Source organism: Amblyomma americanum, chromosome 2, assembly GCF_052857255.1.
Source record: "Amblyomma americanum isolate KBUSLIRL-KWMA chromosome 2, ASM5285725v1, whole genome shotgun sequence".
NCBI classification, from domain to species: Eukaryota; Metazoa; Arthropoda; class Arachnida; order Ixodida; family Ixodidae; genus Amblyomma; species Amblyomma americanum.
This window is the reverse complement of record NC_135498.1, coordinates 1,605,150-1,631,798: the sequence shown is the minus strand read 5'-3', so window position 1 is coordinate 1,631,798 and position 26,649 is coordinate 1,605,150. Positions and strand designations below refer to the sequence as shown.

The 26,649-nt window shown below is 48.1% G+C and overlaps 1 protein-coding gene across 6 annotated transcripts in view; it reads right to left on the bottom strand.

Moving 5' to 3' along the window:
• Positions 1-26,649, bottom strand: part of sog (chordin short gastrulation) — a 362,751-nt gene that overhangs the window by 86,369 nt on the left and 249,733 nt on the right. For all 6 annotated transcript variants that reach the window (XM_077652791.1, XM_077652790.1, XM_077652794.1 and 3 more), the window contains one exon: positions 25,679-25,750. In XM_077652791.1, coding sequence (XP_077508917.1) covers positions 25,679-25,750 — 72 coding nt within the window. The remainder of the gene's footprint in view (positions 1-25,678; positions 25,751-26,649) is intronic.

Below are 26,649 nucleotides of genomic sequence, written 5' to 3'. Positions count from 1 at the left end.
TCATTTTGAATCTCGGCTGTGGTAAAAAAAAAGGTATTCCTAGGAAATCAGGATTACCTGTGACATGCGTCGTCTAAACAGAACCTTATCACATTATGCATATTAAGAAAGCATTCAGCACCTGTTCTTGCACAGAAAAAGGTATTCCTAGGAATAGATTCGCATTGCACCAGATGACCAACTACCGATGCAATTTTCGGCGGCATATTCATATTTATTGTTGCAATTTCATGTTCACGTGATGCTGACAGCACCAGTAATGTAGCGCTACACACATACGCACAATCACACGTGGGTGCATATATACACTTATATATACATAAATACACTCTCGCCTATACAACCACCAGATAGAGAGCATGAAACCGAATTGCACACGAGGCTATAACAGGGGCTGACCAAGAGTTCACAACTTTTTCATCTAAAGCGCCACCTGAGCTTCACCCTTATATACTCCTACACAGGGGTGTCCTTATCTGCGCAGGTAGTGGCCTGCCGATCAGCAAAGTTATATCAGTTATTACTGTTACTCTTTATTTATTTTATATGTACTAGAAGCAATAAACATCACATGCGACGTTCTGTTAGTTGAAGGCCTTGATTCATTCATAAACAACAGAAACAAAGCACTAATTAATCGCCCTTTTTATGAGCGCACGTACAAATTTTCCGAAGGATGTATGTCTGCAAGAGCATATTGCACCACTGGCACCTTTTTCTGTGCAAGACCAGGTGCTGAATGCTTTCTTAATATGCATAATGTGATAAGGTTCTGTTTAGACGACGCATGTTACAGTTAATCCTGATTTCGTTTATTTAAGATTAGACACGACTGCAACAATTCAACATAAATTCAACACAGATTTCTCAACAATTAATGTGTTGACTACATTCAACAAAAAATTTGTTAAAATCGGCATGGCTATGGTCAACAGCCTGCTCGCTTTGGTCCCTTGCTATTGTGATGCAGAAGATGCTAAGAGAAATCGTTGAAGTAGAGCATGCGTGATCGGCTTGATTTCCCTGGCGACCATAGAAGACATTGTTTTTCACATCATCGTCTTTATCAGCCAACCCCTGGTAATCTGCTGCTCACAGAGCCTCCAAAAGGAAAGACGAAATCAAAATTAAAGTTACAGTGGAACGTTCTTGCGAGCTAGTTTGTTCATTTCGAGGAAACGTAAGACTGGGCGGGTAGAACATGGAGAAGAGGCAAGGAAACGAGCACTACGCCAGCGCACGCGGGATGTTGTAATCGTTTCTTTGACTCTTGTCCTAGTCCTATTGGCGCAGACTTAGCTTAACTAAATTAAAGTATTCAAGGCTTGCCATTACATTACCTGAATTGCAGTTAGCTAGAAAAATACTAATGGGCGGGCTTCCACAGGATTTCTAAAACAGAGAACTACATATGAAAGAGGCAAGATATTTTCTCTATTCGAGGAACCCGCTCATTATGAACAGTTAGACAATGCCACATGTTGGCACAGAGCATTGTCATGTTCCACAGTACTTATTACTATGACAACATATTCGGCTTTCGCGTAACTTGTTATTTATGTGAGATCGTACCCCTAATCTACAGAAATATGCAATGCAGAGGAGTACTTGCCCTATCGAATAATTTCTGAAAGGAGTCCATTTCCTTGTTTCGGCTAATGCACCAACGGGCCAAAATTTACGATTTGTATGCTCTGCAAAAGCTGTTAAAGCTGAAAATAAACTTGAATTCTCGAATATGAACTATGCTGAGTGTAACCAACCAAAATTTTGCTCATCAGATGTTGAGTTGGCTCAACATACATTGGGTTCATGTTGGTTTCCAGTTGATTCATCAAGAGGTCAACAAGACGTCAACTGAAGCTCAAAAGTCATTTTTGTAAGGGAATGCGACTCAAGTCCTCTAGAGATCATAGCAATGTGTCAAGAGTTGCAATTAACGGCTACAAGCAGTGTATAATATTGAACCAGGGGGCACACCAAACTTATGCGTGGCATAATGGAAGCTGACCGGGCAGCCGGGACGCCTAGGCGACAAAGAGCTCTGTGCCGGACGCCTTTCTTGGCAGCTGGCACTTAAGAGGTGCGGCTCTCCGCCAGGCACGCCTATAGCAGAGGTCCCCTTCATGGGTGGTGAAGGAGACTAGCCTGGACAGCCTATCCAGATAAAAGCGGCGCTTTTAAATAATTTACGCTTTCATCTATCCTTTAACTTGAAGAGGCGAGATATAACCGCCTCTTTGCCGAGCATGTACACACTGCTGGCGTAGCAGACCACTCTGCCGCTCGGCGCATTTGCATCTGCCGCCGGAGCTGTGCCAAGGCCGGGTTCTGATCATTACACGCGCCGACCTTGCGCAGGCGTGTCCCGCGTTACGCAAGAGCGGACCTCTGTCGGCGGCCTCTGCGCTGCCTCGTCTCGCCCGTCGTCTACAGAGCGCGGCTTTGTGGCGTCGCCTCGTGGTGGGCCCTTCGAGCAGCGTGCGCACACTTGCTCCTTTCTTCCCTCGACATCGGCCGCTGCTGTCTCGATGGCCTCCTTCTAGAATTCTTCTCGCAATGCTAATCGCACCAGCAGCTTACGACCACTTTCTGTCGAAACAGCGGAGCAACAAAGGAGCGCTCTGACATCGGTCACCCTCCTCTGCTCGGACAATGCGTCACCTTCGATCGTGCAGATAATTCCCTCGGAGGGTTGAAAATGTTCGTCTCAAGCAGCGCTTCTACCCATGGTTCAGATCGAGCTCAAGCAACATTTACCGCAGTAGAGGAAAAAGAAGATGGGGAAAAACTATGAAACCACAACCACACACCCCAAACCCGAAGTAAGGTGGCAATTAAGGCTAATCGGATTGCAGTGCACAGTAACTGAGGACAGAGCACGAGCGGAAATTTTAATTGTGGGCTTAACTGGTCAATCCGTCGCTGTCTGAAACTGGGACAATTAGCATCAGTAACAACGTGTTCGGAAAGGTTGTTTCATTATTCGATGACAATGGGAATCAAATATTTTTTGAACGCACGTACCGCTTGAGCCATGCAAACACTCAAGGAATATTCACTTTACATCATGCAGTTGATTCAGTGATGAGTCAAGGATCATTCGTAACAAAATAAACTTCTCAGTTCATTCCATACGCACAAGGCTTTAGTCTTCATTTCGCCGGAGCAAGAGGCAGAGCACACCGGGAGAAAAAGCTATGACGGGCTCTGTTCCACGACAAGGCCCCATTTTTGCGCCGGCGATGGAAAGTAAGATGAAACGCTGTACTACTATCTAGTGACGTCAGCCGAGAGCTACACCACTGTTCGGCACGTGCAAAATCTTTTTGAAGGATGGCGTCAGGTGACTTATTTATTTTGTGGTAGATTCAGAAGCCATCAGCAGACAGTCGGACGTGTAGGTAAGAAATAGAAGAGAGCCTCAAACAGGAAAACGGGGAACAAAAGCAGAGAGGGACGGCGAGCGTGAGTGAGCATGAACGAGAGCTGTCAGTTGTGCCAGAAACCTGTCCACAACTAAGGGATGCACATTAGACGTGACAGTTTAAAAAATCTGCTACTGAGATAGTAGAGAGTTTTAGTAAAACAGGCCTTGCGTGATTGCGAGCTTAGCGGAATAGCGGCTCTAAAGTGCGCATGCGCAGAACGCGAAAGGGGAAAAAAGCTGGCGTGCAAACAGAATTTTCAGAAGTTAGCAGTGCGGCAGTTCCGGCTTTTGCGCACTCAGCGTAAAAATTTCAGGATTGCACTTACGTCTGCTTATGAGCGTAAATGGGAAAGCCTTTCCCTGTCCTCTCTTTCTCCCTCCATTTTTCATTTTTTTATTTGTTTAATTTCGTTGTTCTGGTTCTTGTTTTGTTTCTTCTTTTTTATTTTACTTTATCAAAATTTTATTTCTTTTATTTTTATAATTTATTTGTATTTTAATTTTGTTTTTATTTTTCCGGATTTGTTTTTAATTTCATTATTATATGTTGTTTATTAACTGTTGGTTAATCAGCTCTTATATTTTATTTTATTTACCATACAACTTATGATTGACAGTTCGAGTGCACAACTTCCGTCCACAAACATCCGTCTACAACTTCCGTCCACACCAATCATGAGCCAATAAACGCTTGCGCCTTAAAAACATGGCAGCGTCCTTCCAAGCGAGAGCCGGCCGCTTCTGCCAAACAAGCAGTCCTTGAGATTCCAGTCGGCAGATTTAGCGGTAACAACTGGTGTTGTTGCCTTTCGCTATCATGGACTTGCTTCGAAGGCAATGTTTAAGCCCCAGTTCTGCTGAATTTCTGAGATACGCCCTAGATGACGACGCGATGAAGACTAATGTGGCCTCCCGCTGCGCCGTAACCCTCTGCAACTCCCAGGAACGCCACAAAGATAGGGTGCGAGCTTTTCCAAGGTGTTTTATGTATTCAACAATTTTAGCACAGTAAATATTATTATATATATATAATTATTTTCAGCATATCATGCAATATAAAATCCTGCAGAAAATATTCTTCCTCGAGCGGTTTGCACTTAGCGTTTCGATAACCAGATGCGCCACAGTTTTACGTTGATTATTTCACACAATTTTTTGGGTATTTTGCTGGAGACAATGAGCGTTGCTGGATCAACAGGCTGTAAAAGACACCGGTGTATACTCTTGTGGTGAATTAGCCGCTGTGGAGATCATTTTGAAACCGCCTCCATGTAATCTAGATCGTTTTTAATGTTTTCGGAAAGCTATACTAATCTCTCAGTGGGCACGGCACGCTAACGCAATTTGCCTTAGGTCCGCTATCAAGCTAACGTGGTACATATATTATTTCCTGGCGTAAAAAGCCGCCAGCGCAGCAAGTCGCTCATGAAGACTGCACACACACTGCACTGCAATAAACGTGTTTTCAATCAATCCTCGCGGCCAGCGCACTCCGAGAGATATGTGCTCGGCCTTGCCAATGCAGGCCCCGAAAGGGAAAGCCCTAATGTCGCCACTAGCCACAGTTTTAGAGTTTGTGAGTTTCTGGCCAGGCTTTCAGTGGACCCTTACGCCAAGGCGCGCCAAGGATACACCATGTCACGCCATCAAGGAGAGCACAAGCCAGCCACCACCGGTCGCTTTGCTCAAACATGCATGCAACGCTGCACTTCCGCGAAACCCGCTCTTAATGGCCGAAACGCGCTGTGATGGACCCAGCAAGCCACGGGGGCCACTCTGGGTAATTAGGGCGACGAGTCACCGTTGCTCGACGTTGGCGCAACGGGGAGAGTTATGAATGAGGCGCGCTAACACGGTGCATATTCTCAGGAAGTAATTAGTCTGCGCTAGACCAAACACGCGCTACAAAAGGCACCTGGCCTTCGAGTCTTTTCCTCGTGTAGACAGGGTATGGGCAGATACTATTGTTCGCTACATTTTGTGTATCGGTATTAGGCGTGGCTTGCCAAAAAATAAAAGTGTCCGAGACATCGGAATCGCAAGTCATGTTTAGTGTCGAGTATTTTAAAGACATTCGGTACTCAAAAGAGAAGTGCGCCGCAGATTCTGACGCTGCTGCGAGTCATTCTTTGGGGCGGCGGTGCTCGCTCATCCGGCAGCGCACTCCGAAAAAGAGCCTGGCACAATTAGGAAGAGACGATGTCACTGCCGTCGGCCCAGTCAGTCGTCTGTCTTCCTTGTGGGGTAAACAGACGACACACATGACGGGCAGGCTCAGCGGCATGGTGTAAACAACACCACTTCACGGCTAATTCAAGATGCGGTGGCTGCCAATAGAAATGCAATACTTTCGCCTTCATCCTTACGAGCTTGCAGAACATTTGTTGTTTACATTGTAAGCACTACAAAGTTCACGCGCTCTTCCGCATGCGGGCCAACGGGGTCATCAGCGCTGGCAGCGTGAAATGCATCATCTGACGCATTCCTTTCATTTTGAGGAGCAACACTGCAACAAGTTCTCAAGATGCGCTTGTGAAACTTGAGTTTTTTAACTATACCTCAAGGATACTCCAGTCGACGTGGCTTTGCTTCACTCTTATCCGTTGATTGAAATTCCGCAGGCGCTTAATCTCCGCCTCAATCTTATCACGCGATAGCGCCGATTGGGTCCCTTCAGCGTACTCTTTGCATATCACTGAGCAGGCATGGACGCTGTTCTTAATATTATTATTTGTTTGTTGTACTCTTTTCTCAATTTTCAATTTTATTTATTAAAAGCCCCCCCCCCCCCCAATGTCATCCGAACCGAACGAGCGTTTAAAAATCCATGATGTGATGAAGGACAAAGACTGCGATGATGAAATTGTAGTGCTATTTCGAAATTTAACACATCTGAAAAAAATTGAGAGACGGTTACCGTAGCCGGTAACGCTGCCCTCCGGGATCTTCCCGTGAAAGCCACCTTCCAGGTGGCTTCTCGCTCGGATAGACTGGAAACTAAAAATTTTGACACATTTGCCTGTCTACACATCTCCAACCAAAAAAAAAAATTAATTTGAAACCCAACGTTTCAAAGCCGGCTCGGCTCCTGCATCAGGGGTGACTGGTGGCAGTAGCTAGCCTCTTTAAGTATGCATGGAGGGAAGGAGGAGGCCAAAGGAAGAAAAACTGTGATTCGAAAGGCGTGGGGAAGGGTTTAAGGCTGTGAGTCACATTGTCGCACTGTGGGAAGGCGGTCAGTGGCGACTTTTCTTCTTTGTGTTGCAGAGCGAAGTCCCTGGGGCAGCTGTGCCTATCAAAGACATAGTTCTCGTCAAACGAAGAATTTTACAGGCAAGTGAAAGGAACGCCAATGGGAGCCCTCATCTCTGCCGTCATGGCCAATTTAACCATGAAACACATCGAAGAAAGAGCCCTCAACTCAAGAGCTAACGCTCTTAAAGAAGTTTCTTCAGTGGTTGAGGGGCAGCGCGCCCGGCTCACGACTGAAGGGGCCGTCACGACCCCAAATAGGCCAATGAGAAATTCTGTAGTGACGCCATCATTGTTTTACTGTGTGATCGTTGTCATCATCAGCCCGACTACGCCCACTGCAGGGCGAAGGCCTCTTCCATACCTCTCTAATTAACACTGTCCTTTGCCACCTGCGCCCACCCTATGCCTGCAAACTTCTTAATCTCACCCGCCCACCTTACCTTTTGCTCCCGACAGCTACGCTTGCTTTCTCTCGGAATTTACTTGCCTTGGCCTTACATGCCCTGCCCAAGCCCATTTCTTCCTCTTGATTTCGACTAGGATGTCATTAACACGCGTTCGTTCCCTCACCCCTCAGCCCGCTTCCGGTCTCTTAACGTTACACCTAACATTTTTCTTTCCGCAGCTCAATGCGTTGCCCTAACTTAAGCTGAACCATTTTCGTTAGCCTCGACGTTTCTGCCCCGTAGGTGAGTACCGGTATGATGCAGCTGTTGTATACTTTTCTATTGAGGGATATTGGTAAACTGCTATTCATGATCTGAAAGAACCTGACATACGCGCTCCACCCCGTTCTTATTCTCCAGTTATCTCCATAACGCAGACAAAATTCGCAGTATAAATAAAACGCACACCGAGGACCAGGAACAAACACGACATGACCGTTCCTGGTCCTCTGTGTGTTTTATTTATTCTGAGAATCTTGTCTGCATTTTGGATAGCAACCAACTGGCCCAAGCCACCGTGCTACTGCTATAGACATTTCACTCACAGGACCCGGATCAGCGCTCATTTTATCCGCCCTAAGTAGACGCACTCCTTTATCACTTCCAGCCCTTCGCTGCCAATTGTGTACTGCTGTTCCCTTGCTGAACTGTTGAACATTACTTTGGTTTTCTGCATGTTTACTTTTAGACCCGCCGTCGTGCTCTGCCTAACTCATTGATCATGATTTGCAGTTCACCTCCTGAGTGGCTCAGCAAGGCAATGTCATCAGCGAATCGCAGATTATTAGGTATTCTCCATTAACTCTTATCCCTGACTGTTCCCAATTCAGGCCTCGGAATACCTCCTGTAAACAGGCGGTGAATAGCATTGGCGAGATCGTGTCTTTCTGCCAGACACCCTTCCTCATTAGAATTTTATTGCTGGCTTTACGAAGGACTACGGTAGCTGTGCATTCGTTACAGACATATTTCAGTATTGTGATCGTAGTGGGGCGTTTTAATTATCCGCGCGAGGTCGTGTGGTTGCGACGCCGCGACCCTATCGACCAATCCTGATTTTCCTGACACGCCGACGCCAACTACGGCGGTTTCTGCGGTGAACGGGACCCTTTTCGCTGTCATCTTCATAGAACACAAAATGGCCACGTGCTCGTGCGCTCCTGTATGCAGAGGCTCTATTTCATTTCATCTGCTTAATGCACGGCCGCAACGCACGACACTTACACTTTGAGGGAATGTTGTCCACTTCCATTATGTAAAAAAACTTCTAGACAAGAGAAATTAGCAAGCTATGCTTTGCCTAATAAAACTTTATATCCCTTTTATTCTTTGCTGTTTTCCTTTCAGCCTTTAACGAGGTATGTTAAACTTCAAACGTCTGTTAAACGTAGTGCTGGCGAAATAACTGTTTGGTCTTCTCGAGCGCACGGCGATTGCACGTATGAGCACAGGGCCGAGGCAACCGGTAAAAACTGGAGCAATAAATGAAGAGCATCAGAAACAGCTTCAAGCTCATTCGTATGTGTATAGTCGAGTGCTAAGAGTCCGGCTCGCATGAAGAACACAAAATTTAAAAAAAACGACTTTGTTAGGCTGCGTACGGAAGCGATCATTTAACGCCACCATGGCTTCATTCCAATGCTATAAAGTGTTAGCGAAAGCGGCTGCGTCGACTGTGGAAAGATTGCAGAAATCCGTGCGGCCGGATCCGTTCCAACCTTTTCAAATGCAGTGCGCTGTACCAAATACACTAAAACTTCCTGAAAACAAGGAGAAATTTCTTAACTTTGCAAATCATATTACCAGCTTTATTAACATTGGAGATTTCAGTTGTGTATCGAAGCATCGGCGATACAGTATCGAGTATCTGCATTGGAAATGAATTTGGTTCGGTATCTTGTATCGGTATCGGAAATCAAAAATTTTGAAGGTGTCAGGAACCAGTATCGTGGACACTTTTTTGAAGTATCGTGACCAGCACTAGTGTTGACTATGAGTAAACGAATCATTTGCACTTCCCGTAAAGTGGATGTGCTCAGTTAATTTAACCTATTTGCGTTCATTTTATTACGGTTAGCGTAATTGATTATAATCACGAATAAGCTCCCATCGTGTGCGTGCCGCTGGTGGCCTTGGCGCCAGAACGGAAGAGAACAGGGAGCCGAACCTCTGCGAGCATTGTCGCCACTTTCCGTTCAACCGCCCCCGGTGCACACGCGGAGCAGCACATACGTCATCAGCATCGTCTTCCTGGCGCCGTGGTGGCAAAGGCCAGGGCTCTGCCATGCCGCTCAAGAGGCGCACGCATCGTCCTGGTGGCATTTGGTCAGCGAGGCGACAAGACCGCGCGAGTGGCCGTCGTCAATGGTAATGTGTGCGCTAGCGGCACAGGTCTCATGGACCTACCCAGCAGCACAGCCAATAACCAGCTCCGGTCGCCACACATAAAAAAGTGCAAAAGAAAGCCGAGCGCGCTGTAGCTCGCGAAGGAAAGCTTAGGAAGAAAAAGTGGCTGATGTGGGACTCCACCCCCCCCCCCCCCCTCCCCACCCCCCGAGGCTCCAGTGCGGCTGTCAGTATCTGCGAGCAGCCCTATAATTGGATACGCCTTTCCGGCAGTGCATTTCATGCTTACATCTGTTCTCGAGGACGAGATAGCCTGAATTATTTTTTTTAATTTAAGCGTTGCTTACTTACGTTTTTTATGCGATAGCATTTAGGTTGGTGTCTTGCAGAACCCACCCGCTTACTCTGTAGCGAAATGCCCTGATTAGTCATTTGTGAGACGACTTCATCAGGGTCACGTGAACCAACAGGAACCAATCAGAGAGCCCTGTCCATTTTGAAATTCCGAATTCCCCCAAAATATGGCAATTGGGCAACTGCCAAAATTTACCAGTTGACCCACCCCCAAAATTTGGCACCTGGCTTACCCCGATGATGGCTCTCTGGAGCCGGTGAACACCGTTAAACATTTGCGCGTTACGCTAGACAGTAATTTGAACTGCAGGCCGGACATTGATAACTTGTGTTCTAATCTACAGTCAGCGTGCTACGGTCTATTAAAGGAGAGGGCACGTTTCGATACCTTGGTATTAAAAAATATTTACTTCTATATTTTTCATTCTCATATCTATACTGTTGCGAATCATGGTCTTCCACATTTAAAACTTATTTGGATCCAATTGTACGGCTACAAAAGACAGCGGAGCGGATTATCACGTATTCTGGTCCGTTTGAATCCACCAATCCCTTATTTTGCATCTTGAAAATACTTCCTTTCACACTGTCATCCGAAATTAAAATTGCAATATTAATAAATAACATAATACGTCACAATCACTCATTACCGTTCAGATTGTTTGTGATTCCTACACGCAACACTGGAAATGCCACTGACAAACTTTAATTTACCAGTTACCCGAAACACATACGGTCAAGGGCTAATTTAGTATCACGGTACAAAGATATGAAACACCGTACCAATACAGGCGAAGGCTGCCAATAACGTTTTGTATTTTCCATAAAAAGGTATCTTTCATTGATTAGTTAGGTATGTTGCACTGCGTCCATGTTGTTATTGTTTTTGCAGTCGAAATGTGCTAATTCTTCATCGATGTATATTTCCTGTCATTCTGATTGATTTGTAAACAGTGTGCAATTGTTCGACTCTGTCTCGATCGCTGCTACACATACGCATGTATATACCATATGGGCCTAAACTAGCTTCGGCTATGGGCCCAGCAGTTGTTTGCGTATGTTGTTGTACAATTTTATGCTGAAATAAATAATTTCTAGTGTCCAATAAATTTGCCGGTTGGCTTATCCTCCAAAATTTGGCAGTTGGCCCACCTAACATGGTTTAAGTTGGCTAGTGGATGGATTTCAGTTTTGGCGCAAAAAGTTGGCGTGATGTGAAAAAGCGGGGAAATCTAATTTCAACCGGTTTTGGTAGGAATAGAAGGCCTGATGTGAAAATAGCGGGAAAGTGGCTTGATGGGCTCCTTGCGGAAAATGATGGTATATATTTTTTTTATTTAGATGAACCAGAAAGGAGAGGTTGGCGCCGCACACGACTCCGGCTACTCCTTTTCACCAATTCATAGAAACCACTTGGTCCGACGAAATACAGTTCAACATAGCATCACGCAAACACAAACAGTACGTGAGGCGGTGGGGCGCTGAGCGTCCGTCTGCCAGGGGCTCACGGATATGCAGGCCGCATGTCGCCGACTCTCCGAAGTGGTTGTTTGTGTTTTTGTCTACGCAAAATGAATGATTCGAATGGTAAAAAATTTACTCGCAGGAAAGGCAACAGAACTGCAACGAAGACGGCAAAATCGCGAACCTAAATACTATGGCATTCCTTTCGTTGCGTAATCGTTAAGCAGCCCTATAATTTTTTTTCTAAGTGCGGATTCGTAACAAAACGGACAAAAGGCATTCGTTCAACTGGGCCCGGAAACCAGCGGAAGCTAACCTGTGTTTTTTCAAGAGGATTAATTTAAGGTTCCAGTTACCACGGAACCTGGCTTAAAACCAAACTTCGTAACAGCTCGCATTGCACTGTAGTGCGAAAATCACCTGAAGAAATGTCTGAGCTCCGGCCTCTGACTGTCTTCTCAGGTAGCTGACCTAACGAGCTTTGGCGCTCGCGAAAGGTCGAAGGAAATAGCTGTGTAAAATTAACCAGTCTTGTGCACATTACACAGAACAAATAAACGATTACAATTACATTTAATTTATCCCATATCTAGCTGATCTCTGTGGTCAATTACAACCAATGAAAAGTAACTGAACAAATACAGTAACGTAATCGATTTGTTTGATGTTTTAGTAGCGTTGATTTCACGCTCATGATTTAAGGTGGATTACTGCAGAGCGCCATACAAAGCACACATCACATAAAGCTGGACGTGACAGTCTACTCACTATTTTAAGGCGTAAGCCTTGCTTGCCCCACTTCGTGTTAACACTCGATGGTAGCCATAAAAGACGGCGTAATCATGCAACTTCACACGAGCAATCTGGATTGCAAAAATTCCAGCGGTGGCGGCACCTCCATGCGAGTGCAGTGGCGCACCGCTTAACCGCTGCACCAGGGAGGACGAGGGCTTCCAGAATGTTGAAGGACAGAAAAGGGTGTTCTAGCTTGGCTTTCAAACGGTTGCACTATGTGGAGTACAGGCCACGCAGCGTCCATGCCGAGTACGAGACCTCAAAAGCGAGCGGAAAATTTACAGTAGAGTTTTAAAAATCCCCGCTTTCTCTTCTCGCGGCGACCCGCGGTGCCGAGATTTCCCGCAAAACCTGGCAGACGACATCACGCCGTGCAGGTTTCGTCAGCAGCCAGGAGTTATCATTGGTTCACCGCGCCAGATTCTTTCTGACGTCACGCAGCTACCACGGCCGCGGCCACTCCGCGCGCACCGGAAGACGGAGGAGGTAGGGGAGGGGCCGAATTGGTGGGGCCGGCAGAGGAGCGCCGCCATTTTGGCGCGCGAAAAAGAGGAAAAGGCGCGAAGACGCAGTTCAAATTTTGACTGCATAAAACTCATCTTCCACAAAACGCATTAGAAAAAATTCTTGCTGGAGGATATTGTGAAGCAGCGTCCTTTAGCATCCCAGATATACCGCAAGTTTACCGAGAGCCCCTTTCTGAGGCCCTTTGAGTACAGAAAGACGAATTCTGCATATGCACCCATTGGCTATCACGTCATACCCTTGGTGCGAAGCGCGGCCAACGATACGGCGGCGACTACCTTCACGAAGTTAGAGCGCAGATCAGAAGGGGTGCGGCGGCCACGTTCTGCGTGGCATCGGCTTACATCCCGCCGCAGCACGGCGACAGTGTTCATCAAGTGAGCGGGCGGCCTTATGCCTTCCCACACATAAGCAGTCTGATGTGTCTCCGCCGGCTTTGTAGAGCGCAGCTCCCGTCCGTGGGTCGAGCCGTGTCGCCGTCGGCGTAACCCAGCGCGAAGGGAGCGAAGGAGAGGGCAGGATCGCGCATGCTCCCCTCGAGACCACAGAACGAAAGTACATACTGCCTCCGCTCGCTCATAGATGGCGCCAAAGTGGCACGCTGCTGTTAAATGAGCTGCCCGAGCACAGGCTCAGCGCCCGCACCGAGAAGAGCCAGAAGTCAGCGGTGCCGAAGCAGTGGCAAGGCGGCGCCTTCGAGAGGACCCTGCCGTTCGCGCCGCCGAAGCAGGGCTGCGTTAAAAATTCGCGTAGGGTGTATCGTAATCGTCTTTGGAATTTTTTCATCCATCTTTTATTAGCATGTAATAAATAAACACGGATGATGAGAATGAAGTGGCGCGCCGCCTTGGTTGATCCGTAGTCTCTTGCAGTACATACCATGGTAATTTCACCTGCACTTGTGTTTGGAAGTTTTCTTTCACGCTTCCTTCTGAACACATGAGTAGCGACACTGAAGAGCGCCCCGATGCACACGCCGGAGTGAACTCCGCTGCTTCTAACATACGAAGACATTGCGCACCCCCTCGAAGTTACTCAAACCGCCGCACTTCGATGTTGTTCGCGCTTTAGACCTTGAGACAAATCGGCTGGAGGACTTCCCACAGAACGTTGCAGGTATCGCAGATGATACAATTCACTGTGGAGATGCCCACTCGGAACGGCATGGCAACATTCTGAATGTGCATTCCCGGTGTGACAAGTACCCACAAGGAATCGCAAAGGCAATATCCGCTCGCACGCACTGGTCAAGGAGTCACCAGTGGAACGCGTTTCTAGTACCTCAGAGTCATGGCAAGCCTTGCTGGTGCTGGTACCGGCTCCCGTTTAACATATTGCTTTGTGAGTGGCCCCTCAACAAGGGCCTGTAGTTGCTCAAACTTTCTTGGGGACGTTTTATATTACTTTTGTAGGTACTCACTGTCGCGGCCCATGGGCAGTGGCATCTGTAGAAAAACATTTGCAGTTTAAGGCACCAGTATGAGGCAAAACTACTACGTAGAACTCACTGCGGCGTAGCATTCGGTTCTCCCAGATGGGCCTCACCCATCAGCGCCGCGGCATTGGGAGCTCCAGCAACGCTTTCTTTTTCTTGAGCAGGCAGTATTCCCCTAGCAAGGGGAGATGGGTGTAGGACGAGTCAAATGTTTCGCATAAATTCATTCCGGACGACCTCATCGTCTGCCCCTCCGGTTGCGCAGGCGTCCATGTTTGCAAATGCCTTCAGAATTTCGCAACGCTGCCGGTCACACCGCACGTACGAACTTGAAAGAAATGATATCGTCGGCATCAAAATAAGTAGTTTTTGATATTTAGAAAACAAGAGTTCTTTATTTCTTAACAAAATTAGAGCGATGTCGGAAAAATAACCCATGAACATTGTTCATGTTGACGGTTCCAAAACCACCGAAATCAACCGCGAGCTCGTATTCTTTGCCAGCAACACTGAGATTCGCAGCGGCAGTAAACGCTCTGGAGCGACACAAGTGAAACGCAACCTTGCGAAAAGCATCGCTGCGCCACTCCGCTGTTCGCTCAATGGCTGGCAGCATGAGAGCCAGCCTTGAAAGACCGCGTTATCGCTACAGCTGGTCGCAATGTGGTCGCCGCTTTCTTCCTTCAGTTTGTTTCTGCGGAAACTAAAGAGAGTGGAGCGAGGATTGAATGCAGTAGATGCCAAGGCAAGCTTCCTTTGTCCGTATTCCGATGCAATCTGGCCATCAACTCCACGTAATACCGTTACCCATCACGAACGTGCAGTCGCGTGTCGAAACGTTTTAGAGCGCAGCTCTTATACGCCCGTTCGTGGGCCGAGCCGCATCGCCATCGGTGCAAGCGAGCACGACGGGATCGGAGCAGAGCCGACGCGCTCCCCTCGCGGCCGGGATCCGGAGCACGTCGAGCAGCAAAGCAATGGGGGTCCAGCGGTTCTTATCAGGCTTCGCATGTCCAGTCGTAAGCGGTAACGCAAGACCGAGCAGATGCGAAGCGTAGATCTGACGGCGTGTGCTCCCCGACAACTGAGACAGCCCAAGCATCCACATCTCGGGCGAACACGCACTCGTGCAAATGAGCCGTGTGTCAGGTGTCACGACGCTCCATTAAGAACGCCGCTGCTTAATTTTGCAGCTTTTCTTTTCAAAATTGTTCTCTTGTATCGTTCAACGCGGCCAGGTGTGCGCGAAAGAAGTTACTTGGACATAGCACAGTGTGTGACACTGATTAAAGTCAGTCTACAGAACAGCTTTCTCTCATTCCGCGCAAACAAAAAAGTTGCCTCACAAATAAACCACCGGAAAGATTGCACCGCCGAGATTCCTTCATTTTTGGAGAAGTTGCCCGCAACAGTGAGTAAACCGCGGCTATATAGCAAGACAACCAAAATATGTAAATAATCGCTGAGCAATTCTGTTTCTCAGCAAATACAGTGGTCCTATGTGGTACTGTCGATACCACGCAGCTTCCCCGCGCAGAAAGAAGCCAACGTTTCCATCAAAAGTCGGTCCTCCGAAGTGGGATTCAGGCATTTGAGGTACGAGTAGTGGTGAAAGAAAAGGCGCGAATGTTCTGATGTATGGCAGGAAAAGGAACGAATGGAGACTACATGATAAGAATCGGGGTCAAAAAGATACGAAAGCGAAGCTGAACCCGGAACGAACCGACCGATATTCGTCAGTTCACATATGCACTAATTTTAAAACCCGCTCCACGTCCGCTGCTGCCGGCAGAAAGCATATCGTGAAGAGATTATGAAATGTTATACTATAGCCTATAGTGGAGTAAAAAAGCTGTCCCCTAGCGCACTCTCTGTTACGTCCGGGTATACTGTCCAAGTCTAGAAGTACATGTCGACCACAAAAAACAGAATATTTCCTGTTGTAACGGAGGCCTATTCCCATCATACAGCAGAGCAACCCGATGCAGTTAGCAACGGAAGGAGGCTTTTGAAAGCGGCGTCAACCGTCCTGGGGTCAGCAAAGAGATTAGACTGGGACCTTGTTTGATATTTTTCTGAGTGCTACAAGTTGGCACATTCGAAGAGGAAATTTGTTCCCGTTGCCAACCTTAAGTATTCCGCATTTTTAGTGATCGAAATCTATCCTAAGGCTTGCCTACCCTGCCCCTAATAGAGAATGGGCTAAAGGACAGCTTACATCCTTTTCTCCCATATAAGGGTAATTCGTGTTTGGAGCGTGCATAAAGCAGCGGCCTTCCACCTAATATATTAATGTGTCACATGCAACGTGCCAGTACTGCACTGTCAACTGGAAAAATGAGTAAAAAAGACAAACTTGCCTTAAATTTCAAAAGTATCGCAAAGAGCGCGCAGCCAAGTATCGCCGAAATTGAACAGAAACAATGACGCACCATTTGGTCAGCCCTTACTAACCACTGTGCGAGCATGCTGGTGTATACCGCTTTTTCTTCCAGGGGCACTGCCTGAAGACACCAAGAGGCTCACGTGTTACTGGGCTCGCTGGCCCAAAACGTAATTTGGAATCTTCTCGACACCGCCGAAGTGAGAAGGCCTGTTTTAGAATGCGCCGAGCGCAAGCGGCTGGAGTAGGGCGCTCGGCTGCACTGCTGCTGTTCCACTAATCACGTTCGCGAAGCTGCCATCAGAGAATTACAGCCGAATTCGAAAAAAAAAAAATCTGGTGCAGCACGTCCACTCGCGAAGACACAGCCGAGCGCACACACACACCCAATCGACGTTAATGTTTTGCCTACCAGGCACACCTAAGAACACACACGAAAGGGCAAAATGTGATCCCAGTCGCCGCTCGGGTTACGAGATTTCATTAGCCGGGCCTGTTTGCCCTCCGCTTCATTTCACTGGGCCAGCGCATGCACTCGTTATAGGATCCGCCACGAACAGAAGCACCAATCCTACGCACGCACACACGCGCTCTCCTTCGGTGCCCGTTCGTTCCAACTTTCTGCTCCGCTGTTCGCCTCTTCGCTTCGAACCTGTGCCGGCCACACTTCTAATTAGTGCATCGACCAAAATGTAAATACCCTCGACAATGTGCGAATTAGAAGGTCGAAGCAACGCAGACCAGACTGTAAAAGCATGTCACCTTCGGCAGAAACACCAGCTAGAATAGTTTTCTTGGACGATTTATTTGTTGCCACTTTTCAGTTAAGAGCTTCTTACATTGCTGCTTTTAACCTCCCGGTTTTGCCGAGGCACGTATACTTAGCACTCTCTCGGTGAGGCGCAACTTTGACTGTTCTGCCTCTCGCGTTGTTCTAGGGCGATGCTTCTGAAATTGTCGTACGACTTAGTGCCGACTGTTCTGTTAATCAGCACCTGACAATGGGCCACGATTGCCAAGAAAGCCGTTGAAGAACCAAAGAGCGCTTTCAAGTTTTGTTGCGAAAGCCACACTACGCCAGCCAGCGAGCCATTTGGGCTCGTCGCGCACTTCAGCTGTATGCCGTATGCAGTGGCCGACGAACGACCTTGAGCCGCCGTTGCCTAGCAACGCCGCAGCCGCGCTCCAACAGATGGCGCCGCCGTCGACGCCGCTGCCGTCGCCGCTCGCTCCACCAGATGTGCTCCGCTGGGGTAGAGGGAGAGGAGGTGTCACCTCGCGGGGGGTATATATTGCAACGGGACGACGGTCCCGCCCAAAGGAAAGGACACCAAGTCGGATAGAGCCAAAGGAACACCGCCAGCGGCCCCAACCTTTATCTTCGTCTGCGCGCGCTCGCTCCTCCGCGCCTCATCTTCTTCCCCCAGGACACTTGGTCGGCTTACGCCGTGCCCTGGGCGTTTATTCCCGTAACAATTTTCCACGGGGGGGGGGGGGGGGGAGAGAAAGTAAGTCTAGCGCTACGCAGTGCGATGGTCCAGGTTGTTCGAGTCCAGGGAGGCCAGCCGGAAAGTACGGCCGCCTCAAGTGTCGTCCCACGGCAATGGCCGCAGACTCCAGAGCAGCGGGGCGTCGACGCTTTGCGCTGGACTCCTTGCGAAACTGCTAGTGGCGCTGCAATTATTGAGAAAGCATAGAGCACTTCCAGATGAGCCACTCGGCATTCCGGGCGAAGGTTCTCAGGAGCATAGTTTGATTCGCGGTAGGCATCACCACTCAGTGATGTCGTTGTGGTCCCGTTTGATGCCAAACTGTCCAGGTAGATGGCGGAGCTGCTTGTATGTGGTTCTTCCGCGTACGACAACGGTGAGGGCTTCCGCTCGCCTTCAGACAGCGGTTCCAGTAAGCCGTTCACCTCAAGCTTAGCCAGCTTTTCGGCTTCGACGGCACTGTTGGCCTTCGCCTCTTCTATCTGCTCATGGTGTTCCGTGTTCGCTTCTGGAGGCGCATCTCCAGGCTTGCCCTCTTCTAGATTTACCGTTGCAGGTGAGATCGCTTCCATGTTTACAGTCTGGACCGACACATTTGTGACAACTTGTGATCGCGCCATTCTTCTTCGGATGGAGACGGCATATTGGCATTTGATTCAGGTTTACCTGGAGTGACGCAACGTGCGCTCGAAGAAAGGAAGCGGTCGAACTGTTCGCTGACTTCAAAGTTTGTGAGCTGGATGAAGGCGCCTGCAGTCGCCGAAGAACGTCCCACACCGGCTGGGTTCACTCCGGTGAGCGCGGCAGCAAGCATAACATGGTGCGGGACAACCGACCCCACGGCGACCTTCAAGCAGGCTGCATCGACACTACGGCCGTTTGCGGGACAACCGGGCGCGGCAGGGGAACAGTCACAGGCATTCAATTCGCCTCCACCTCCCGGCCGACGCACCATCCTCTCACGCTCACGCTCGTCGCCACGTGCAGCCATCTTGGTCCGGCGCTACCTCATCGCTGCAGACGCCATTTTCTTGCTCCACCTTCTCCAGCCGCCCGAACAGCCGGTCCAGTCGCTGGTTGAGGCGCTCAAAGGCGGCCTCCAGAGCCGGGGAAAGGGGCAGGCCGTCGGAACGCCCGAGAGCAGCGGCGCCGTCCGCCGCGCCGTGTGCCGCGTCAGCCGGAGCTTGGTCGCCATCCTCGGCCCCTTCCGCAGCCTGTTTCCGAGCGCGGGTGAGCGCCATCTCACCGCTGCCACCAAAATATCCAACGGGACGACGGTCACGCCAAAAAGAAACCACACCGAGTCGGAGAGAACCAAAGGAACACTGCCGGCGGCCCCCAATCTTTATCTTCGTCTGGGCGCGCTCGCTCCGATCGGCCCCCGATCTAGGGTTCTCACGGGGGCGCATGCATTCATTCAGTGATCTGACGCAGGCCTGCAAAGCCGAGCGTCGGTTGTACCCCCCACCCCATCACTCGCTCCACAATTATCACCAGACACTTTGGAGGCGGCTCCAAACACGCACCTTACCCTCCCCTTATATACGCTCGCGCTATCACCAAATCCACACAAACCGCTCTTGTACCCTCTATAGCACCACCCCAAAGCCACTCTCGATCATATCATTTTCCTCTGCCCGGCGGATCCTCCCCGCGGGGCCTGGAGTACCTTACCACTTGGGAGGCTTGGGAGACCCTACTGCACTCCGAGGACCCGGCCAAGCAAGCCATCGCCACAGGCAGGCTGCCAGCGTCATGAGCCTCCGGGACATGAACGTTTGAGTGCAGTCGGGTCGTGCGGGGCCCCAGGACCTGCGTGTCCTAAACTCCACTGCATCTATTAAAGTTTTCACCACCACCACAGCACACGGGCGCCTTTTTGCATTTCGCCTCCATGGAAACGCGGCCGCCGGTATCGAACCCGGGTACTCCGGCTCAGTGCCCTAAACATTGAGCCACCGCAGCGGGCGAGTTCTTTTTTTCGCTCGCACGGTTTCTGAATACAACGCGTTGCCCATCAACATTGTTGATTGTCCACCAGTCTCATCATATACTAACTTTCCGGTCCTACCTTTTTCTGTAGAAATATTACTATGGAAAAATATTTCTAGGTTGTTTAATCTGTAGTTTTACATCATTATAATCTTCAGTGGCTGGAACCTTGTTTGCTGCTTTGTTAGACTGTTTTAAAAGCGGGCTCCTGCCTAAGACCCGGTAAGGAGGCTGGCAGTACTTGTAAAATAAATAAATTTTCTCGTGAATTTTTGCTATGATTCATTCTTTATTCCTTGCTCGTGTTTTGTTGCTTTGTTTTAATTCCCGCCTGCTTCTCACGCCTACTCTTCACCGCTGCCTCCAAGGGCAGCTGCTTGCTGGATACGAAGATAATCTTCACCACAAATTTCGCTGCAATCTTCAACCACGACTTCACAGTCAGCCGAGTTTTGATGGTCGTCTCAATGTTATCCTTTTAATACAACTCTCCCGCTTTCGCGTCTGGGCAAAGGGAGCTTGGCATCGATTTGGCCTCATACACCTACATTTAAAATTCTCGTCCATTTACTTTCTCCTTTCGCCTTTTCTTTAAATGAAAGAATGTCGCTTGGGCCGACAAGTCCTTCCAAATCTTGTCTTCAGCTCCTGCTTCAAGTTACAGCAGCGTAGTTTGGCATGTTTTCTTTTTTTTATCCTTGACCACATATCGCTATGGTCAGTGTGGTGCCCGGCTTATCACCGCAGTCGTAGTGCGCAGGAGCGCAAAACAAATAAAAGGCGTGCGCGGAAACCAGCGCGGGGGCTTATCTCGACCAGCCACGCACCGACGAACATGCGGGAATAAACGTTGCTTCGCCCCTGGAAACTTGTCTGCTCCTTCGCATGAACCACGCAACACTAGTCAGCTGTTCCATTTAAGACCTGATGCCATTATAACTTCCAAGTACTCGTAACTGAACACGAGAGGCAAACAATGGGTGTTTTCGATGTATATAAATGTTAATGGCTTCGTTTTAATGATTGCAACACTGTTTGATATTAACAGTCATCTGCGAATTCAAGCAACAGGTTTATATTCTGGAAAACGAGCTGCTTAAAACTGCTGATTATTTGAATTGCGCATTCCATGGTACAAAATGCAGTCCTTTGGAGAAAAGCTTGATCTTGAGGCGTATGTCACTGACAGTTTCATTTATGAAGACCAGAAAAAAGAGCTGCCGTAAAACTGACGGTTGTGGAATGTCTGAATGTCCATTTTCGTAGATTAAATGTGCATGACTGACATGAACACACTGTATGCGTGAATCCAGTTAATTTGTTCTTTAGTATGGGTTTTATTTTCACCAATAACCTGCAGTATAATGAAACTCAAAGTGGCAGACCCTGGCCGTTACCTGGCAAAAAATAAAAACGCGAAGCAAACGAAGGTCAAAAAAAAATCTCCATTCCTTTTTTTTATTTTCTTTACATCTTCATTTTATTTTTGAATGCTTTGAGCATCCGTCAGTCGCCGCCTGTGTACTGCCGAATCCCCTGCAGTGGGTACGCGCCATTATCTTCTTCAGCACAAGAACAACAACAACAGCAATACGGAGAAAAGGAAAGCAGCAAGCCCCGAAAACCAGGCGGAATCCAGCTACAGGAGAGCGCGAGGAGAAAAACTGGAGGGGGGGGGACATTCAACCTCCGCCTTGAGGGTGTGACGCTACAGCGTAACAGCGGACCCTGTGCGACCCAGGCTGCTCTTCCTGAACGTCGAGGCTGGAAAGAAAACCCGGACGAAGGAACTTGCCCAACTTTCTGCTCTTCCCGAGCGGCCAATGATTAATTTAGCTGTCACCTGCGACGGTGGGCAGTTTGCACACTATCCGGTGGGCAGGTTGTGATGACGCCGCAAGGTCACGCGACCCAGGAGGCCCTCCTAGGTTGCTCTCTGGGGACCGCCTGTCAGAGCCATGCCCGTGATTTTTCCCTCACAAGGCCGACGCCTACACCGGATTTTCTGGACAACAGCGCCTTTTACGAGTTAAAACATGGATATCCGTCGCTCGAGAAATGCGCGCCCCGGCAACGTCTCGGCCGCCCTTCAGCCAGCCGACGCGGCACGGCGCTAATGGAAGCTGCCGCTGGTGTTTCTTCCCCCCTGGGACTCGGCGGCGGCGGGAGTCAGTGTGACAGCTACGCGAGGCCACTTAGCCAGCCAGAGGCAGCTGCCGTGTCGCCGCGCAAAGTGCGTACAACCCGGACACGCAGTATACTGTCACGAGTATTTCTGTTCCGACGCGGAGCAGATTTCGCGGTGCCCCCCTCGGGGCAGGTATCCGCCGCTGTGCTTACCAGACGACACACAGCACGAATGGCCAGCTTCCGCTCCGCTTGTCTGCTGGTCACTGGTGCGCAGATGTGTATCCCTGTGCGTGCTCTTTTATTCAAAGGACTGGAGCTTCTTGGGCAAGAACACGCCGGCAACTATAGCCTTACGGAACGCTTACGACACTGAGTCAGAAGGTGTGAGAGAAAGGTTTACCATTGTTTATCACTCCTGCTTAAAGCTCTTCCGATTGCTAAATTTATTTTATTTCTCACATTACCCGGACATAAGATGGAATACATTCCTTTAGTCACATGGTCAGTCTTATACGTGCATGTCAGAGACGCGAGAAGAGTGGCAAAGTTTCCCTGTGCGGTCTGCTATCTCATGGCGCGGGAGGCGTGGCCAAAGTTTGTTTGTGAGGTCCGTATACTTGAACGGATTCGCATGCGATGACCGAAACACAACGACGTCGATAAAAAAAAATCATGCCGTCGTCCTTCACAGGAGTAAAAAAAAAGAAAAGAAGCGACAAAACTGACAACTCCGTGAAATAGTAAGAAGAGAAATTAGAACGCGTTAGGATGAAATGTTAAACTATTCTACAATGAATATCTTCAGAAATAATTAAATAAATACAGAATGCAAACCACGCTTGTCACTGAGAGACTTCATGCTCACAGTACTGCTAGGGTCCCTACAAATACTTGCTAGTCTGCCGTTCGCGCGGAGCTCTCTACGGAACCCGTTGGCCGCGCCTCGGATGAATGCGCGGGGGGCGCTGCACACATTCGGAACGTCGTGCCTTCAGGGGCGGCCGTGCCGTGGCTGCGGAAGTGGTGCGCGCTGCTTCTTGGTCACGAGCCTTTAATACTGGTGGTCTTTTTTGCCGAATTTATGAACGCTGACTCGCGTGTGTGTTGGTGTGTGTGTTCATAAGGATGTGTGATCGCGTCATGTCTAGACAACGTGGCCAGCTCAATGCGCCATCTGCACTATCTCGGATTTCCACTATCTAGTTAAAAATGGACGAAATGCATTTGTAGGCAAATGGTTTAACGCACCTGAGGGTCGGGTGCACGCTCAAACCGATCCGAGAAGCTTGGGAAATGGACAGCCAGAGTGTTTTGCTTAAAGCCATGCCGAAGATCACCAGCATGTAACTGAATCCCAATTTTTTTTAGAAAATGGGAGTTGCTCCAGCATTCCAGCTATTTGGTGATGATATAATTAGAGGTCTTTTTATTTATCGCACCCAGTTATGACGCTCTTATGACTTCGTGGAAGGCACTGAATCTTTTGTAAAAAGAATGAATAAGTTTATCAGGATAATGACTGCGCGTGTGCCAAAAGCACCGTTATACCCGCAGTCACCAAACTTCGCATTTTTAAAGGAGTTTCTTGAACACCTCACAAAGTGGGAAATTCATGCAAAGGCCACAATCGGCGGGTTTTTGAGCAACAGGACAGCAGAGGGACTCCGTGTTTTAATTCAGAGCACAATTAGTTTAGTTTGATATCTCAGTACATTTGTTTTTAAGTATGTGATGACTGCAAACTTGAGCCAAAACAGACTTGAAAGCGTATTTAGCAATGTTCGGCAATCATCAGGATCTATGACCACCTGAATGACGCTCAGTTTTTGGTTACTGTTAATGCACTCACATTCTACAATCTTGCGAAACTACCACCATCGGGAAACTGTGCTCCAGAAGTGGCCACTTCCTTAGTTTCGGTGCCTAAGAAACAGCCGTGCAGCGAGAGTACACTGCCTGTACTCGACAGCCTAAAGGAGCGCTCATGATGCAAAAACTGCATTGGCCTCTCGTGCTCCACGTACAAGTATTACCTCTGACGACTGTGCCTGTGTGGCAGGAAAAAGCCACGAGATGGTAATTTATTATATCTCGCGCTAGAAAAGCACTGAAAAAAAGCTAGTGCATAGACTGTGCGTCAGCCTTGACGACTGAAAAAACGGTGGCTATACAGGAAGTGATCGGGTTGCAGCTTTCACTGCAAAATTTGATAATGCTGGCTTAATGTATCCGTCTGGCCTCTTGAAGAACATTATTATCACCGTCCTTGAAGACAGCTGCACCACTTATTTTAGTCTGAATAAGTTGCTGATTTTTTAACACACGTACATTTTCCGCCTCTGGCCTGTGTGAAACATGGACGTGAAATTGTTAATGGCATAATCCAATTCTATATTCTGCTTCGCCTGCGCTTCTACATGAAGTCAATCAATGTTGAGAGGGCTGCCAAGAAAGAGCAGCCGAAGCTGTTTAAGATGAGAAGATGCCAGGAGGAGGTGCAAGCAAAAATGTGGGCAGTCTGAGTGCAAAGTGATGGAAATAAATGTGTTTAACAATGATTTTTATTTTGTGCTATACATTACTGATCCTTGGGTATATTTTCCCTGACAGGTCGTGTGACCTAAATAGCATAGGCTAATAATGCCATTTTACCAAGCACGGGATTCGAAGAACTACTTAAAATGCATGCTTGTGTTCATTACTTCTGTAACTCGGTTGCTTAAGCACTAAGGAATGCGTTCCTGCAGTTTGCCTAAAGCACATGATTTACAGGACTCAGGTTCTCATCTTACATGTTTTAATTGCGCGTGCATCCAGAAGTTTCCAGCGTTCAGTCTTTCTAGCTTCAGAGTCAGTAGAAATTCAGATCGGATCAATAGCATGAATGAAAATGCCGCTGTCAATAGCGCTGTGTTGCGCGCACACACGGTCATGGGGTTTAGAATCGTGGGTAATGTTCTTGATGCAAAGATATTTTTATTTAAATTCCTCAGAATACGGTATATGATACGGCATGGCAGCAGTATTCAGAAAGGAGAATAGGGTGTAAAAATAAGCGGGTTCGTTTCGCCTTCGACTCTGAAGTACGCGCAGAAAAATTTGTTCGCAAAAAAAAAAAAATCGTTTGCGTCGCTACGCCGATGACTGAACTGCGCATTGAAAAACCACGGCTAAGCTGAAATAATAAAAAAGCACTGCAATCGCATGTGTAAGTCTACCGCAGACGCCGTGGCTGGCAAGGCACACCGGTTGCTCGCAGCGCCACCGCGGCGGTCATTCAGCAGCAGCCCCCGCCGCCGCCGGGGACGCCAGACTAGCAAGTATTTATTTCTAGGGACCTTAGTACTGCTACTAGAGTACCTGCAAAGCTCCTCAATTTCCTCCAGAAAAAGAGCTCCCTTTTAGTGTAAGAACGTGTGAAGAACAGCACATTTTGAGTGATAGGTTGATTGATTGAGTGATAACCAAACTTAATAACTGATTAATAAATAATTAGTTATTTGACTTTTTGTTTGTTAAATAAATCATTTATCGTTCGATAGATCGATTTGCCAGGCTGCGTGATCGTTGTTGCGGCCTAACAGGACGACTCCCCGCCATGTCCGCGTCATAGTGGAACCACACAAAGCTTACCTTTAGAGTTTCTGTCTTCATCATCCAGTTCTAGCTTGCGCAACGCCAAGCCCTCCTCCAAGTCGGCGTAGTCTGCAAAGAAAAATAAAAAAGCAGTACAAAGAGATTAGTTCACAGAAATGACTTTGACCTCAGGAAACGTGCTTCCCTGCCACACGTGAACTTTTTGATTCCTTTTCGAGGTTTTCACGTATCACGTTCTGCTAAACAGAGGAGGCGTACATGTGCTTGAGTGCATGGGAACGTTTTATTTGCGAAAGAATTCGCATAACTGCATGCGTCACATGTCACTTGTGCCATCGAGCAAAATATACGAATTTTACACGGGGTGGTGTCTATTCTGACAAAAATAATGCAGATAAATGGCGGGCGGGGGAAGAAAAAGTGTTTTTCATAAACGCTGTTTATTGTGACAAGGCTATGTGCTCTAAATCAGCTTAGTTGCAGAGTGCTCCAATTTTATGGCTTTGCTTCTGGCTTCCAAAACTGTTGTTCACATGGTTTTTGCCCTTCCATAAGCTTTTATAGACATTAGACTTCCTCGTGCAGATCTCTGACATCGCAGCCTAGGTTGCGCTTTTATTAATAGAAAAATGCTACAGCATTAGGCCAAATTGGGCGTCTTCACATGCCATATCTACACTTAGACGTTTTTGCTCAACAAATATAGCATTCCATTCTCTCAGCGCTACACTGTGAAATAGATCGCACACACGCGTATGCTGTCTATCCTCATTTCCGCATACTGCACGCATTCACAAAGATATAGCACTTGTTTGTGCAGCATGATGCAACATTCACGTGAGCAATAAATGACCGCGTGTTAAAAAGAAGGCTGAAAACTAAACATTTTGACAGATTCGCCTGTCTAGTGGGTTTTTTTTGGTTGCAGACGTGTAAGAGTTTATTATAAACAGAGAGCTGCGCATCAAACCGCGCCGAGAAATCACGAAATGTTGTTCCTATCTGGG